The 19,157-nt window shown below is 38.8% G+C and overlaps 1 protein-coding gene across 1 annotated transcript; it reads right to left on the reverse strand.

Annotated features, from left to right (window-relative positions):
- Positions 1 to 9,191: 9,191 nt before the first annotated feature.
- LOC109213721 lies at positions 9,192 to 9,959 on the reverse strand. The gene has a single exon (XM_019377554.1). The coding sequence runs from the start codon at positions 9,957 to 9,959 to the stop codon at positions 9,192 to 9,194; it is 768 nt and encodes a 255-aa protein (XP_019233099.1).
- Between the last annotated feature and the right edge of the window lie 9,198 nt (positions 9,960 to 19,157).

Consider the following 19,157-nt stretch of genomic DNA (forward strand, 5'->3'; position numbering starts at 1 on the left):
GTCCGTGGAAAAATATGGGATTTGGGCGTATGTTCGGAATCGAATTCCGAGGTCCCAAGTCCGAGAAATTAATTTTTAAAAGAAATTATTTTCTGAAAAATAAAAAAAAATTTTGAAAGTGAAATGCTATGTGAAATTTATGGTATCGGGCCCGTATTATGGTTCTGGAGCCCGGTACAGGTTCAATATGATTTATATGTGTTGCCGGTAAAGTTTGGTAAGAAACGGGATCCATTTGACGTGATTCAGACCTTAAATGCGAAATTTGATATTTAAAGAAGTTTTGAGAAATTTCATTGATTTTGAGGTTTAATTCGTTGTTTGAGAGGTTATTTTGGCGATTTGATCGCACGAATAAGTTCATATGATGTTTTTGAGTTAGTACGCATATTTGGTTTGGAGCCTCGAGGGCTCGGGTGAATTTCGGGTAGGTTCCGGGGTGTTTAAACTTAGGAAAACACTATTGTTGCATCAGTTCTGGTGTAACTGCACCTGCGAGTCGAGCACAACAGGTGCGAGCTCGCAGGTGCACACAGTGGGTCGCAGGTGCTGTCCAGTCTTGCTGATATGGACAATCTTCCGCAGATGCGGTTCCGCTGGAGCGGGTCCTTTTCTCGCAGATGCGGCCCCAGCGGGGCCTAGTCATTTCCGCAGAAGCGATCAGTTTTCCGCACGTGCGGTCTCGCAGGTGCGACCCAGGCACCGCAAGTGCGGAAGTCGGGCAGTGAGTCTTTTAAAACATAACTTCAACGATTTTTCTTTCAACCTTTCACAAAAATAGAAGAACTAGGGCGATTTTCTCAAGAGATTTTCTTCCCAAATCACAAGTAAGTATTCATTAACTGATTTCTTTCAACTATCTAATGTTTTTCATCAACTTTTATCAATAATCCTAGGGTTTTAATGGTAGAAATTTGGGGAATTAGGTAGAGTTAGGGTTTTTTGATTATTTGGGAATTTGACCTCGTTTTGGCATCGGATTTCAAAACAAATTATATATTGGGGCTCGTGGCTGAGTGGGGGATCGTGTTTTGGTCCGAATCTCGTGTTTTGACCAGGCGGGCCTGGGGTCGATTTTTGACTTTTTGGGAAGAATGATTAGAAAGTTATAATTAAGCATTGGAATTGGATTGTTTAGCATTTATTGATGTTATTAAGTCGATTATGTCTAGATACAATTGATTTGGAGCCGAATTCAAAAGGAAAAGCGGTGTTTGAGGTTTGAGTTGGCCGTGGACGTTCGAGGTAAGTGTTTGGTCTAACCTTAGCTTAAGGGATTAGGAGTCGTGTCTTATTTGCTACGTGCTAATTATGGAGTACGACGTATAGGTATGGTGACGAGTATCTATACGTCGGTGTCAAGCATGCCCGTGAGTCTTGTATTATAATTGTTACGACTCAGTTGTGGCTTATTGTGCCTCACATGTTGCTATCATCATTGTTCTCTTGCCGGGATGTTTGTTTTGATATTATTGTTCCCTTGCCAGGATGTTGTTATATTGCTCTTGTTCCCTTGCCGGGATGTTATTATATTGCTCTTGTTCCCTTGCTAGGATTCTCTGTGGTTGATGTTGCATTGTAGCTGGGATCGGGTGGCACGCTTGCCACGAGATATATGAAATGGAAGCGGGTGGCACGCCTGCCACGAGATATATGAAATGGGAGCGGGTGGCACGCTGCCACGAGATATATGAAATGGGAGCGGGTGACACGCCTGCCACGAGATATATGAAATAGGAGCGGGTGGCACGCCTGCCACGAGATATATGAAATGGGAGTGGGTCGCACGCCTGCCGCGAGATATATGAAATGGGATCGGGTTGCACTCCTACAACAAGATACGTGAAATTGGAGTGGGTTGCACGCCTGCAACAAGATGAGAAATGAAAGTGCATTCTGTCTTTTTTTTTCCTTATCCTTGTTAGTAGTTGGATTTTGGTTCCATTATAATTCTCTTGATATTCTATTTTACCTGTTATTCCCCGAAGCATGCTTTCCCCCTCCCATCTTTACTTGTTTATTTCTGTTTTACTTTCCGCAGTATATTATATAACTGCACGGGTTTATTTGGTAGTCTGGTCCTAGCCTCGTCACTACTTCGCCGAGGTTAGGCTAGGCACTTACAAGCACATGGGGACGGTTGTGCTGATACTACACTCTGCACTCTTTTGTGCAGATCCTAGTGATGTAGATTTCGGACCGCAGAGAGATTGTTGTTTCTTGTTCATCAGGCGACCCGAGGTAGTCCTGCAGGCGTCCGCAGGCCCTAGGCGTCTCCTTCTATCTATTATTCCTGTTTCTTTCTTGTATTCCCAGAGACAGTGGTGTATTATTTCTTCAGACCTTTATTTGTAGTACTCTTAGACAGTTTGTGAAGTTATGACACCAGTCTTGGGTAGATTAATTATGGAGTGGTATTAGCAATATCATTAAAACCTTGCAATGCAGTCTTCCGCTTATTAAATTCTGTTGTTTATTAAATGCTGGTTCTTAATTGTTAACGGATTAAAAATGGAAACAAGGTAAATAATTCAATTGATTGGCTTGCCTAGCTTTCACTAGTAGGCTCCATCACGACTCCCGAAGGTGGGTAATCCGGGTCGTGACAATCCTGGACCTTGGGGTGGATATAGTGGAAAAGGTTGGGATGATGGAGTATTTTGTACTATCAAACAAGTGCACATTTATATGAACTTGCATATCTCAGCTATATCAGGAATTCAAATTGAGTATGAAAAGAAAGATAAAACTTCATTTTGGTCCCAACTTCATGGCGGTCTTGGAGCTGGGAATGATACAGCAAGAAAGGTATGAATTAATATTCTCTTTTTATCTCAGACTAAATAAAGAAGGAAGGCTACAATAGTTCGTAAAAGTATTCTACAATTAATCATCTAAAAAATGGAATTACTTGAACAAAAAGGAATGAATATAGTCGATTCTAACTAGTTTGGGATTTGATATGCAAATAATTGTTGACGGTGAAAATGAGTTATTGGAATTGAAGGATTTTATAGTCCGGTGGAGGATAATGGGGGCTTAGACGCAATAAGACATATTGCATTTTATTCAAATAAAGGAAAAAATGGACCCTATGGAACTGAAATTGAAACTTATTTTAGCTCTTCAGCAGCTAGAGGAAAGATCGTTGATTTTCATGGGAAAAGTGGTATTTTCTTAAATGCAGTTGGTGTTGATATGGACTATTTCCAAATATATTGATAGCAAAGTAATAATGAAAAGTGGACATTTACAATCAGACTGTAGATGTTAACAATTGTAATATTTCTTGTTTATAAAATTTTATATATTCGAGCTACTTATTGTGGCTTTAAAATTTTTTGTGGCGTCCACCTGTTCTAAAAGAAATTTACGAATTGATAATATATGTTTTGGTTCTCTTCGAATATTTTGTGAATGATTTGTTTGATGAGGTTCACTTCAATGAAAACATGAATTTTTGAATTTTACTATTAATATCATTTCGTAGTTGATCATTGAGTGGCAATCTCATTTTTTATCAACGATAAGCTGCCAATCTATTCGAAGAAGATATTTGGAAATTTTTATAAGAGAATTACTTAACCATAAATCTGGCCATATATAGTATGTTAATATTTGTAAATATTAAAGTTCAGTTTTCACCAAAAATGATTAAATCATCATTGTTTACATATATTGAACTTCAGTATTTGAAATACTAGTGGAACATTGAGAAGTTTGTTCAAAAAGTATTTTAAATGAAATATTAGTGACTGTCTTTTTTTTTTTGTAACTAACTTCTTAATTAATCACCAGTGTAAATCTTTACAAAACCATAGCTCGACTAACTCAGTCAGCTATCTATATAAACACCTAAGAACAAAATATATACATCATGACTACGAGCTATCTACTTAAACCGAAGACTATGCATGATGGTTTGGACTCGTGGTGCTGCTCTAACATGGCACATCATTGTTATCTCTCTTGCAACTTCTTGCCAATTTTTATTCTTCTTCTCAAAAATTCTATAGTTTCTCTCCATCCATATGGCATAGAGGCATTCTGCATACACCATCCTGAATATTTGAGCCTGCGGTGATCTCCCTTTTGCACTTTTGATAGCCCATTCCAGATGGTGGTTTCACTGTGTATGCTTGTAGCTTGGAGGTTGAAGCCACTGCATAGTCTTTCCCTAGAGTCTCCTCAAATATTCACATCCTGCTAGCAGGTGATCTCTAGATTCATCATGTGCTTGACAAAGACTACATTTTACTTTTACATTCATCCCCCATCTTATGTGTAATGACCTGGCTGGTTGTTTCATGAGTTACCGCTCCGTTTTCCCTATTTTTGCTTCTTATTGTCTTGTTCAGCTGTATTATATATTATTGGGTTGGTTGGCTCGGGTTCGGAGAGGTTCTGGTAAGGTTTGAGACACTTAGTCTCTTTTAAGAAAGCTTAAGTTGAAAAAGTCAACCGGATGTTGACTTATGCGAAATAGGGCTCGAATGTAAATTTCGATGATTCGGATAGCTTCGGGAGGTAATTTGGGACTTAGGAGCGTGATCAGAATGTGTTTTGGAGGTCTGGAGTAGGTTTAGGCTTGAACTGGCGAAATTGGAATTTTGGCGTTTTCCGGTTGATAGGTGAGATTTTGATATAGAGGTCAGAATGGAATTCCGGGAGTTGCAGTAGGTCCGTTGTGTCATTTGGGATGTGTGTGTAAATTTTCAGGTCATTCGGACGTGGTTTGATAGACGTTTTGATCGAAAGCGGAATTTGGAAGTTTTTAGAATTCTTAGGCTTGAATCCGATGCAAATTTGGTGTTTTGATGTTGTTTTGAACATTCCGAAGGTTGGAACAAGTTTTAGTGATGCTATGGGATATGTTGGCATATTTCGTTGAGGTTCCGAGGGCCTCGAGTGAGTTTCAGGTGGTTAAACGAATCATTTCAAGAGAGAAAAATTGCAGAAATTTGCTGTGAGTGTTGCATACTTTTGGCCTTCGCGTTCCCGAGTGGGCCCTCGTGTTCACAAAGGGTTAGGATGTGAGGTTGGAAGTTTGGCTTTCGCGTTCGCGAAGGAGGTCCCACATTCGCGAAGGGCTGGGGTCATTGAGCTATGCGTTCACGAGAGATAAGTCGCGTTCGCGATGGGCTGGGAGCTGAGACTTCGCGTTCGCGAGAGGAGAGCCGTGATCGCGAAGAAGGGAAATTGGTCAACTCAAATTTGTGCTTCGCGAATGCGAGGCATTGACCGCGTTCGCAATGAAGGATTTATAAGTGCTGGGCAGAATGTTTAAAAGACCCATTTCCGCGATTTTGAACCTAAGTTCCTCCATTTTTGGGCGATTTTGAAGCTTTTTTAAGGGGATTGAAGAGGGAATCAAGGGGGAACACTTGGAGGTAATATTTATGGACTTAATACTCAATCCAAATGTGATTTATACCTAATTAATCATGGAATTTGTAGAATTTAGGCCTAAATATTGAAGAACTAGGGCTTGTAATTGGTAGACCTAGAATTTGGGATTTGAGGGGTCCTTTGTGGTTGGATTTTGGTGCTTTTGATATGCATGAACTCATGGGGAGATAAGGAGTCTACTGATGTAAATTTTATCGAAGTCCAAGACGTGGGCCCGGGGGTCGGATTGGACCAATTTCGGAATTTTTGGTATAATTTGATTATTTTTGCATGGGCTTCGTTCCCTTAGCTTATTCTAATGTTATGATTCTAATTTTGGGTAGATTCGATGCGAGTTGAGGCCGAGGAGAGAGGCAAGGGCGTCGCGGAGTAGTATTTCATCTAGTTTGAGGTAAGTAACCATTGTAAATCTGGAACTGAGGGTATAAAACCCGTGTATTTTGTATTGATTTGATAAATGAGGTGACGCACATGCTAGGTGACGAGCGTGTGGGCGTGCACCGGTAGGGATTGCGACTTGGTCCGTCCCGTAGCGACTATTAAGTCACGTACTTGATTTGAAATCTTATGACATCACGTATTTTAGAGATTGATACTATATTATGGGTTGTATGGCATGTTTGGGGCCTTGTGCCGACCTGTTGAGACCCTTAGGGGCATTTTTTACTGTTTTCCTCACTCTATTTGTTTGAAAGCATATCCTCATCCATGTTTTACCTGTTTATTATTTAAACCTGGTTTTTATCACTCTGCTTCTTAAAATATGAAAACTGTTTGGGCTGAGTTCCCTTGATTTCCGTTGTTATGCCCGAGTGGCTGTGAAGTTAATGACTGAGAGAGGTTGAGGACCTAATCATGAGGAATATATATATATATATATATATTATGGATCAGGCTGCACGCCGCAGCAATATTATATGTATATATTATGGATCGGGCTGCACGCCGTAGCGATACTTATATGGATCGGGCTACACACCGCAGCAATATATATATATATATATATATATATATATATATATATATATATATATATATATATATATATATATATATTGGATCGGGCTGCGCGCCGCAGCGATATGACGCTTGGATTGTAGGAGCCCCTCCGGAGTCTGTACACCCTAGTGAGCGTAGTCGACTATAAACTATGGATCGGGTTGCACGCCGCAGCGACTATTATGAGATATTATTGAGCCTGAGTGCTGAGTGTGAGTATTGTGTGACGAAAGTTTAGTCACGAGTGACCGAGAGGCTATATTTGTGAGTGATACCTTGCCCGAGGGGCCCATTTATGACGTTTATGCTGATTTCACTCTTTCTTTTAGAATGAGCCTCTGTTGAAAAAGGCTAAGTAAATTATTTCAATGTATTTCAACTTAAATTGAAGTTTTACGAAGTACTGGCTTTTAATTTATTGAGTTTGACTTGATATTCTGTGGTATACTTTTATATATATAATTTTTAACTGCTCGTCACTGCACTCAGACCTTATTTACTTTAGTTACTTACTGAGTTGGCGTACTCACGTTACTCCTTGCACCTTGTGTGCAGATTCAGGTGCCCGAGCGGCAGAGTGAGGGTTCTCAGCATTTTCAGAGCTTGCCGGAGACTGCAAGGTAGCTGCACGGCATCCGTAGCCCTGCTTTCCTCCTTCCTATCCTTGTTTTTTCCGCATTTTAGACTTATCATGTATTAGACAGTCGGACTGGTTGTATTTAGAGGCTCTAGACTTGTAATACCAGATGGTTGTGATGTGTTTGCTTTGTTGATATATTATCTTTCCGCATATTTTTTTGAATTACATATTTCTCTTGCAAATTTGAAGCTTAATTAGTTTTAGAAAAATGGCTTATCAAAAAGAATTTTTCTGTGGTTAATTGTTTGGGTTGGCTTGCCTAGTATTGTGATAGGCGCCAACACGACCGGGGTTTTGGGGTCGTGACATTACGAGTCTGTCAGTGGTCAGCAATTTACCTTGTAATCCCAACCACATAATTATCTTAGCTTTAGGTCGAGCATCATTCCTATACACGAGTCATTTCTAAGGCTCTCTAGCATTGTTGGGTAGTAGATGTTTATATCTCAAGCTAGTGATGCTTTTCTTTATTGTTATATCATTTTGAATTCGCTTTATATCCTCTCTAGCTTCCATTATCTTCCTTATGATTTAACATGCTTGTTGAGGGGTGCCTGCTTCCTTAATTTGCTGTCCTTTTATAGAGTACGTATGCACCCATCTAATCCATAGCTTGTCCTGTCTGTGAGCAAGGTCCCAACATGTTTTTGTCATAGCAGCTTTGTTCCACAATTTGATATTGATTAGGTTTAATTCTCCTATGGATTTTGGAGAGCATACTCTTTCCCATGCTACCAGTGCTTTCTCTGTGATTGTATTAGTTCCAGACCAGACAAAGCTCCTACAGTAAGCCTCTATAAGTGATAGAATTTTCGCAGGTATTAGGAATAATTGAGCCCAATATGATTGTACCCCAAAAATAACTGATTGTACAAATTGAACCCTGCCTGCATAAGAGTTGGTAGTCCAGGAAGTGATTCTAGCTGTAATCTTGTCAACAAGTGGCTTCCACTAGATAAGGTTCAGTTTCTTTGTTGATAATAGTACACCAAGGTGTACTTGAAAGGGAGGTGTCCTTGGTTGAATCCCAGCTTAGCTAATATTGTTTCTTTCTCCTGATGTTGAACCCCTCCAAAATTCACACAGCTCTTCCTCATATTAGCCTGAAGACCAGAGGCTGCAGAGAAATGAAGAAAGCATTGCTGCTATTGATGTTATGTCTCCTCTAGTGAACATAAGAAGATCATCTGTAAAACTGAGATGAGTGATTCCCAGCTTAGCGTATCTAGGATGATATTTAAAAGCTTTTACTTTTTTGAGTTCATTAAGGCATCTACTAAGGTACTCCATAGCCATGGAAAAGAGAAAAGGTAAAATTGGATCCCCTTGCTTAAGACCCCTTGCAGCATTAAAAGGCTACGTTGGTTCCCCATTTATCACAATGGTATAGTTCACTGTATGCATTCCATTATCCAAGTAATAAATTGAGATGGGAAACCTAGTTCAAACATGACCTGTTCCAAGAAAGGCCATTCAACAGAATCATATGCCTTTTGGAGATCAATTTTGATCATGCATCTAGGTGATACTTGCTTCCTGGAGTAGGACTTTACTAGTTCATGAGCTAGTATGATATTATCAACAATCTTCCTTCCTGGTATGAAGCATGCATGTGCTTGACAGATGATATCAGCAATCATTGGTTGCATTCTAGATGCCAATATCTTTGCTATATTCTTGTATAAGACAGAACAATATGCTATTGGCCTATATTCCTTTAATGTGGCAGGGTGAGCAGTGTTTGGCACTAATGTAATGGCAGTACAGTTGACTGCCTTATACATTTTCCCAGTACTGAAGAATTCCTTGATTGCCACCACTACATCTCCTTTCACTACTTGCCAGGCTTTTATGAAGAAATAAGAGTTAAAACCATCTACACCGGGGGACTAATCATCTCCTATTAAATTTAATGCTTTGAATACCTCTTGTTTAGTGACCTTTGTACATAGGACGGGTTTTTGTTAGTGTGACAAGGTAAGGCCTTTCCTCATGGTGTGCTTGTTGGTTGCCGGTAGTATTTTTGCTGCAGATCCCATAAGACCTTTGTAGAAATCTACAATCTCTTCTTTGATGCTTTGAGAGTCTGTGAGTTTAGTTCCAAACATTGAAGTTAACTCATTAATCTACTTTCTTTGTGCCCTTATTTGACAATAACTGTGAAATATTTTGTATTAGAATCCCCTAGCCTTATCCAATGTGCTTGGGATTTCTGCTGCATCGCTTGCTCCTCAATCATAGACCATTTCTCCAAGTTGTGTAGTTGTTGTCTCTCCATTTTCGCTAATTCATCAGAGCATTTGTTACTAATTTGTTTTTGAGTACTGATCAATTCAGCTCTAGTCTTCTTAATCTTTTGTGATATGTATTTAAACTCCTCATTGTTCAGCTGCTTTAATAGAGGACTCAGAGCTTTTATCTTTAGCCATATATCTTTCATCTTGTTGTCAGTCATATTATTCCTCCATATTTGTTCTACCAGTGGTAAGAAGCTGTCATGCTTAGCCCATACGTTAAAAAATCTAAATGGCATCTTAATGTTCTGTTTTAGATGAGCCAAAGCTAGTACCATTGGAGAGAGGTCTGATATGAGTGGAACATCATATTCTACAAGTAAGTTCCCCCACTGCATCATCCACTCATGATCCCCAAATGTTCTATCTATTCTACTGTAGATTCTATCAGTGCCAAGTTGCTTATTAGTCCATGTGTAGTAATCACCTTTCCATTGGAGTTTATTCAGCATTAAGCCTTGCATACAATCAGCATAGTCTTTAGTCTCTGCATAGGTCACTGGATTCCCAATCATTCTGTCTTGTGGAGCCATTACTACATTGAAATCATCAATAACTAACCATGGTATGTTTATCCCATGTGCCACCTCTTTCAAGTTCTCCCATAAAGATGTCATTTGCTCTATTTTATTATAACCATATACAACAGTTAGCAAGCAATTCATAGTACATGTATTACTTTTAACATGGTAGTGTATTAGTTGTGCTTCACTTCTGATCATTTCCACTGTATAATAGTTTGGGTCCCAGCCTACCCAAATCCTCCCATTTCTTACATTCTGATAGTTCATTATGCTCTCCCATCTTGGCATTGTGTATTGGCAGATCTTTTGGGCATTATGCTCTTTGACTCTTATCTATACCAGTCCAGCCAGTTTGATGTTATTATTCTTCAAATAGTTCCTCAATTCCTTTTGTTTATATCTCTTATTTACACCTCTAATAATCTAGAATAACCACTTCATAGAGTAAGATTTGGATCCCTACCCCTATGCCCCTTTCTACTTGGTTCTGATCCATGTCTTGAATGTGTTGCTCCAAGCTCAGGAAAGTTGTGGAGGTTAAAAGCTGGACTTGCATTAGCTCTGCCCTCTGTGTGTTGGGTAATAGCATGTCCTCCTGCCTCTGTTGATTGGTGTACCTGTGTTCCACTTGTTCCTGAATTTTCTGGTTGTTCTGAGGTTTGTGTTCTTAGTTCATTTTTAGTTATTATCCTCTTCTGTTTAGATCCTTTTGTTGTCTCTTCTGCTGGAGAGGTTGTGCTGGTGCTACATTTTGATCTGCAGCTGGTGCTATTGGGCCCTTGGTTCTCCGCTCATAAGTGACAAGTTTATTATTTCTTTTCCTCTGTTGTTGTGGCACTGAAGGTTTTGCTCTGATCTCGCAACTATGACCAACAATCTGGCATTTTACATAAAACATAGGCTTCCAATCATAGGTTACCTATTGCTGAAACTTCCTTCCTATTGGGTCTATCATAGTGATTTCCTCAGGTAATATTCAACTCACATTCACTTCAATTAACATGCGAGCATAGGATATACTTGTTTGTTTAGTAGTGCATTCATCAGCATACAAAGATGTGCCTAGGACACTGGAAATTCTGCTTAATGATTTACTATTCCAACAACTCACTGGTAGATTAGGAAATTTTACCCATAGAGGACTGTCAATTGGAAACTCCTTCTAAAATCAAACTTAGGCGTCCAAGGTTTCAAGATTATTGGTGTAACGACACGGCCGGGTCATTTTTGGAATTTACGCCCCGATCCCCTATTAATTGTTTTCCCCAAGTTTATTTCTGCTATTTTGATTCGCTGGGATGTTCGGTTTTGAGTTTCGGAGAGCTTTGGGACACTTAGTCCCTAAATAAGAGCTTAAGTGATGGAAAGTTGACCGTAGTCGAAACAGTGTGAAGATGGCCTCGGAATGGAAATCCGATGGTTCCATTAGATTCGTTAGGTGATTTCTGGTTTAGGGGCGTGGTCGGATTGTGTTTTGAAGGTCCGTAGCTAATTTAGGCTTGATATGCCGAAAGTTGAATTTTTGAAGTTTCCGGTTCGATAGTGAAATTTTGATCCGAGGGTCGGAATGGAATTCCGAGAGTTGCAGTAGTTCTGTTATGTCTTTTTTGATGTGTGTGCAAATTTCAGGTCATTCGGAGGTGGTTTGGTTGGATTTTTGATCGAAAGCGTATTTTTGAGAAATTTGGAGTTCTTAGGCTTGAATCAATGGTTAATTTGAGGTTTCGATGTTATTTTAGGTGTTTTAAGGATTGGTACAAGTTTGAATAAGGTATTAGGTAATGTGGGTGCTTTTGGTTGAGGTCCCGGGGGCCTCGGGATGATTTCGGGTGGTTGACGAAAAGTTTTTGAAGTTAAGAGATTGCACATTTTAGCTGGTACCTGTCATAACCGCACCTGCGGTTGGGGGTTCCGCAGGTGCGGAGCCGCAGAAGTGGCGTAGAGACCGCCGAAGCGGATGTTGGTGTTTTCTTCAGATTCCGCAGATGCGGGAGGAGTACCGCAGATGCGGTTTCGCATATGCGAAAAGGAAATCGCAGATGCGGCTCCTGGGCAATTAAATGAAAGTCGCAGATGCGACGTGGTTTCCGCAGAAGCGAGACCGCAGATGCTGTCCCAGGACCGCAAATGCGGAAACAGCTAGGCAGAAATATGAGATTTCGAGGGTTTAGTTTCAAAAGTGAAAAAATCGATTTGGAGCTCGGGAGAGGGCTATTTTGAGAGGGAATTGAAGAGGAGATCATTCTGTAACGATTCTTTAACCCTTTCTAGTTATATTCCATCAATATATAATTGATTTCACCATTTAAATTCGGATTGGGGATGAAAATTGGGGAAAAGTTGGAAGAAAGTTCCTAGACCTAAAATTTGACTTTTGATTGGGAATTTGACCTTGGATTTGGATAATTTTGGTATGCCTGAACTCGTGAGAGTATGAGGATTCTGAAAATGTAAATTTTACCCGATTCCGAGACGTGGCCCCGAGGGACGTTTTGGTCATTTTACCTAATTTCGCGCATTAGCTTAGAATTTAATTATAGAATTAGTTACTTGAAGTTTTATTTACATTATGCAAATAAATTTAATAGATTTGGGCCATTTGGAGTCGGATACTCGTGGCAAAGGTGTGGTTTTGAGTTGATTTGAGCTATATTCGAGGTAAGTGGCTTGTCTAACCTTGTGTGGGGGACTTTTCCCCTTAGGATTTATATTGTGGTAATTGAAATGCCTCGTACATGAGGTGCGATCGCGTACTTGTGATAATTGTTGGAAATCCGATTTTTTCTCTTTAAAAATAGCTTTGAATTGTGTTCCTCCTTTCCTTGCTTACACTGTTTGGACATTAAACCTGCTGTAGCTTAGAGAAACATGTCTACTTGGCTAAATTGCTCTATCTGTCTTAACTGCCTTAATTTTACTACGTGAATCATGCTAGGTTAGGATTTCCCGCTTCACTTTGATATGAAATCGATTTGATTGAATTCTTGTTGTTGCTGTGTATTTACTTTGGGACTACGGAACGGTATTCCGGGAGATCCCCCTGCACTTTTTTTTGGGACTACGGGACGGTATCCCGGGAGCTCCCTTGTATGTTTACTTTGGGACTACGGAATTGCATTCCAGGAGATCCCCCTGCACATTTATGAGTTGGACTACGGGACTGCACCCGGGAGATCCACTGGATATGATATTTATATTTGGGGACTACAGGACGGTATCCTGGGAGATCCCCGGTTGTTATCTCAGAGCTGAGTTATGTCTTTTACTGTGTTTTACTTGCCTTTGTAATAGCCGTTGCCGTCCTTTATATCTTGTGTTATTTAATTACACTATTATTTCACACTATTAAACCTTATATCTTACTTACCCTCAGTAGGTGTGAGCACGTGATTTTTGCCCTAAGTAAATTATTCCAAAAGTTTCAAATAATTGATTTCTTTATTATTTTACAATTTTTGTGAATTTTTGTTAAATCATTGTGTTAATTGGTTGCATTTTTATTCATATGAAAATACAAAAATATGCATTTGCATTTAGGGATTTAATTTCACAATTTTAGGATTAATTAGGTATTAATTAGTTTTAGAACAAAATTTAAATAAAATTGCAAAAAAAAATAGTTTCTTTGCACTTTTAATTATTAATTGTTGCGTTTATCTTTAAATAGAGTTTTAAATAATTTTAGGAGTTAAATAGTTTAATTAGGTCTTTGTTTTGTTTTAGCATTTTATAAAATTAGGAAAAAATAAATAAATACAAAAATACAAAAATAAAATACAAAAGCAAGTGAATAAAATACAAGAAAACAAATAAAAGAATAAAGAAGGGAATTGGCTGCCAAGAATTGGGCCAAATTACCCAGGCCCAAACAAAAAACGCCCTGCTCCAACCTAGCCCAAACAACCCTGCCCGGTCCAACTGCCCCATATTCAAAACGACGTCGTTTTGTGGGTTTCAATCAGGACCGTCGAGGTTTCTTGGTCGGACGATCCTGAAGCCCACATCATTTAATATTTAAATGTCCAAACGATACCCCCCCCCCAGAACCCCCTACCCTCACCATCTCTCCGACCTTTCGCCTGAACCCTGATGCCGCCGTCCTCCGCCGTCCGCCGCCGGCCGGAAATCGCCTCCGCCGGTGGCGTTGTCCAAATGCTCCCAAATTTTCACCACTGCCTCCCTTCTACCTCACCTTCACAAATCCGGCCTTGCCTTACCTCAATACCCAACCAAAACCCTCAAATCTGTAAAACCCTAGGCGCGGCCTCCGCCATGCACGGCGGCGCCGTCCCCAATCCCTACCAAATTTGTTACCCTAGGTTTGCTTCTACCCCCACATCACTTATCTACACTCATTACTCTTCGAAAAATTCCCCAATTTCTCAAATCTCGAATCTGAAATTCGAAAATTGAGCAACTCTGTCTCCTCCGCAAGTTTTAGACACAGCTTCACTACGAGAGGATATCATTTGATTATTCTTGATAAAGAGTGGTCGATTGATATCATCCCGTAGTCGGAATTGTGAAGTCAGTCTTGGTTCGAAGTTTTAAAAATTGGTAAGCTTTCTGGTTTAATTTTGTCTGTCTATTTTGTTCATCTTCTTCAGTTATGGTGTGTTATGAAAATCGTTCAGGGCCGTTTATTTCAAAATTAGTAAATTCTTTAAATTTTTTGATTTTTTTTTAATCTTGATTTGATTGTTGTTTTGTTTCTGTTAGTCTAAATGTTTAGATGTTAGTTTAATTTTGATTAGTTTACGTATTAGTTGAGTTGGATTTTTCTTTTAGTTTGAGTCTGATATGTTTGATTTCTTTTAATAGTCATAATTTGTTCGTTTATTAATCTATGTGTGATTTGAATTTTTAAAAATTTAAGATTGAGCATGTTCTGAGCTTTGATTCAAAATTCTATAATTGCTATCCTAATTTTTCTGATTTTCTTTAGTATAATTGAGATTAATTGCTTCCTTTAGCTTAATTTCGATTCTGAGTTTCATTAAATTCAATAAATGTGTTCTTGTATTATTTCTACATGGTTAATTGAGTTCAAGGAACCCCTGTTGGATCTTTTATCATTTTTGTGTTAATAATACTTTCATTCTAGTCTAATTTTGATTAATTTTAGGCTGTTTGGTTATAGCTGGTAGATTTTAGCTAGGGTTAGTAATTTTAGGATTATTCAGGGGTAGTATAGGCATAGAAAATGGTAGTTTAATTAGATTTAGTAAATATTGAAATGAGGTAGGGGTAGTTTAGGGATTTCAAGTATGAAAAAATCAGAATAGAACCCCCTAGGACTTTCTAGAAGGGGTTTTGAACTGAAAATTCACAAAATAGGTGTAGTTACTTGTGTAACAAGTCAGAAAATGAGGGGTAGAAATAGAAATAAAATAGGGACTAATGAGTAAAATAAAAATATGAAATTGCACCCTAAGTTTGCCTATAAATAGGCATTCATTTGCCTTGTATAAGAGGTTTTTGGGAACAATCTGAAAATTCGGTCTTACCTCCTGCTGAAAATCCAAAAACCAACAAATATACAATAAAAAATAAAAAATAAAAAGGGTCATGTTGCATTGCATTTTAGGTTATTTGAGTTCTAGACACTATTTCTCGTCACCTAGCTCGACTTTTAAATACTGAAGTTTCAGCAATTCCTGGATCTCAATCTGAGTCAATTTTTAGATGTGCTTGAGCTATTTGGTGTGATTTTGAAGTGAAACCGGTCGGTCAAGTCTGTTTTGGGTCATTCCGTTGGTTGATTATTCATCTATTGTCCATCCTTGGGTCATATTGGTGTTATTTTGGTTTCAATCGATTCTGCTGCTGTGTTGCTGCTGGTTTACATTTGTTACTTTGCTATTTGCTACTGATTCTCCTTCTCCTTTCATTTTGCCATAATTCCAGGTATTAACTCCTATCCTGTTGTATTGGTGCTGATTCGGAGTAGATATGCAATGAAACTGCTCGTTCATTTGCTCTTGAAGACTGTGTCTGTTTAGACTGTGATGATAGATTTACTTGTTAGTGTAGATTTAAATTTTGATGCTAGGTACATAAGTTTAAATTGTATGATTGGGACTGTTGAGACTATTGATTTGAAGTATTTATTCAGTGGTATTGTAGGTTAGTGTAGTATCATGTTCAATTAGATTTCGTCTTATCACTGAGATTGGAATTGTTTTGGACAGCTTCAGCCTGTTATAGCTTGTTTTGAATCCCAGAAGTTAGCTAGTGATAATAGGTTTGATTTATTTGAGAATGATTATTTAAGTTCCATTTGTTCAAAAGCTCAGTAAGTTTCAATGATAAGTTGTTCAATAGACTATTGATTCAGGGCCAATTAGAATCAAAGAACTCAAATCAGCAATTTCCGGTAATACTTGTTTTGGCGTCAAAATCAGAATTCAGTCCAGTAGTGAAACGATTAGCCCATTATTTGTTGAATTGGTATCTTTCAGTTACAATTTGATTCCTTGTGAGTGAGCTTCACGCTGAGGCCCAATTGTCCTGTAAGTCATTTTAGGCCTGGGCAGCCCATTCAGGCCAAGGCTGTGAGAAATAAAAATAACACAAATCTGGGCCCAACGTCACCACGAGTAGCCCAAAGCTGGGCAATTTCAAAAGCTGTACTTTTGTCTGCCTATATAGGGCCTATTTGTAGGCCCAAAAAATTGCTGAAAGTCAAAAACTCTTTTATTAAAATTGTATTAGGAATGGGAATTAATTTGCAAATATAAAATTGGGTTTCAAATTAGGTGGCGGGTTCAAATTAAAAAGGGTCCTTCCTCTTGTTTGAATTCGGACTTGAATTTGAGGCTTGAATTTATAAATGTAAATTAATTAACCCTTTAAGAGACAAATAATAAAAATCATAGTTGCTTTAGGTTGGCCTTTAATAAAAATGAGACGAGCCTCGCCAAACAAAACCCATAAAATTGCGGGGCCCTCATTAAATGCTTTATTAAAATCCTTAGAATTCGGGACGTGCCATTTAGCGAATCTCATGGCCTCCCGCAAAGTTAATAATACGTTAGCTGCTTTAGGCCCGACATTTAATAATATTACCTTCTTAAATACGGGTGCACATTTATGTGACCCAAATACAAATCTCAACGAAGTCGAAATGTGTCAAAAACCGCGGGTGCATTTATGTGACGTGGTTCGAGACGCGTTTTCACGACGTTGCAATTCTCTTTAAAAAATAATAATAAAAGCAGTTTAAATTTAAAAGGCACATAAATTAAAACATGTATTAAAATCAGATTTTTAGCCAATTATAATAATTTAAGCGACCATACTAGAACCACGGGATCCGGGGGTGCCTAACACCTTCCTTCGGGTCAACAGAATTCCTTATTCAGAATTTGTGGTTCGCAGACTCCAATTAGGAAGTCGATTTTTTCCTCGATTTGGGATTTAAATTAAATCGGTGACTTGGGACACCAAAAGCCAATCCTTTCCCAAGTGGCTACTCTAAAAATAAATAAATAATTCCATTTCGAATAATGTCACTTCAAATGGAAAAACTCCCTTACACCTTATCCTTCGGGGTAGGTGTGTAAAAAGGAGGTGTGACAGTAGGGCCCTGACCTTCCTCGTCATTACCCAACCGAGGTTAAGGTTGGCACTTACTGAGTACCGCTGTGGTGTATTCATGCCCAACATGCGCATGTTTTTCATGTGAAGATCCAGGTACTTCGACTCAGTCCTACCACCCTTGAGGCGAGGTGACTATTATAGCGACTTTGAGGTATATCTGCCGCGTCCGCAGACCGAGGAGCCTCTTTCTATTCCTGTTGTTTAGTATTAGCCCTTTTGCATTTCAGTTCTTGTTAGACATTCTGGAGTTAGAGCTATGTAGTACTTCTTAGTTTGTGATTCATGGGTTTCCGGGTCTTGGATTTATGTATTGGTTTTCTTTTTTGAGAATTAAATATGGAGTATGCCGAGAAGCACATTCTACCACCGTTTATTTTCCTTATTTCTGTTTAAGTTGTTTACTTCCGTAAATTTTGGTTTCTTTTCCACAATTTTGGCTTACCTAGTTTTAGAGACTAGGTGCCGTCACGATGGTTCACGGAGGGCGAACCGGGATCGTGACAATTTGTCTATTGTTTATTGTATATGGTCCAGCATAGAAGATTTCTTGCATATCAGTGATAGAATGAAGCTTAAGCACATAATAGCCCTCTTCATGATAATAAACATCAAGATTAGCAACTTTTGACCAATTTTGTGCAATGTAACGACACATTGCATTATATCCTGAAGTCTCCCTAATGATATAAGCTATTAATGTACATCTCCACTTCCCTTCCTCTGGTGCTACTTCCTCTTCTCCTAATTGCACTACTGGTTGACCATCCACCAGTTGGGGAAGGATGTATGAAGCGGTCATGCCATTAGTAGCTGTCCTATTACCTTTAAACAAATTAGTCCATGTCCCCATTTGCTTTGGATCCTATGCTCGTTTTTTATTGCCTTGTTCTGCTTCCGTCACTATTCCATTGGTTACTATAGCGATTTCCTTCCGGTGGTTGTTGCGTAGTCTTTGTTGCACTCATCTTCGTTTCCTTTGCCATTTGTGTATTCTCTGCTTCTTTGGTCAATGTCATCCCTTTAATTGGCTTAGGATTAGCACTTGATAGTCCCTCAATTGACCTAGGGTTTGTAATTTGGGGGTTTTCTCCTTCAGAGCTGGAGTTATTTCACCACTTAATTGTAGTCGTTATGTCACTGTTTTTGGAATTGTTGCAGATCCAGTGTATTGGTTCTCTTATCCTCCATTATCTGAATTGGAGTAGTCTTTGTTATCTTAGGTCGGGCTTCTTCTATTTGCACTCGAGCTTCCATTGAGCTTCCAAAAGCAACTAGCGAAACTTTCTTAGGTCTTACTCGTCCTCGTCCTCGTCCCCGTCCTCGCCCTCTTGCCATGGACGATTCCGGCGTACAGTTAGTTGACGTGCACCGGTCGCATGAGATAGAAGAGAGAGAAGAGAGAGAAGTAATAATGTTTTGAGAAGAAGAGAGTATTTCTACTTACTTGTCAACCTTCTATCAAACTTCAACTTTTTTAAATGCACTAAACTTCAATTTTTTTGAAGTGAATTTTACTTCAAAACAAAGTTTTAAGTTTCAAGTATTCTTTTTCTAACTTCAATTTCAAACACTTTTTTTTAAACTTCAACAGAATATTTTCCAATATATACTAACATTGTAGGATATTCTCACTCCACAAAGGAAAGAAATAACAAATAATATAGAATTGCAGAGAGCAAAAAGCAATAA

Source organism: Nicotiana attenuata, unplaced genomic scaffold (assembly GCF_001879085.1).
Source record: "Nicotiana attenuata strain UT unplaced genomic scaffold, NIATTr2, whole genome shotgun sequence".
NCBI classification, from domain to species: Eukaryota; Viridiplantae; Streptophyta; class Magnoliopsida; order Solanales; family Solanaceae; genus Nicotiana; species Nicotiana attenuata.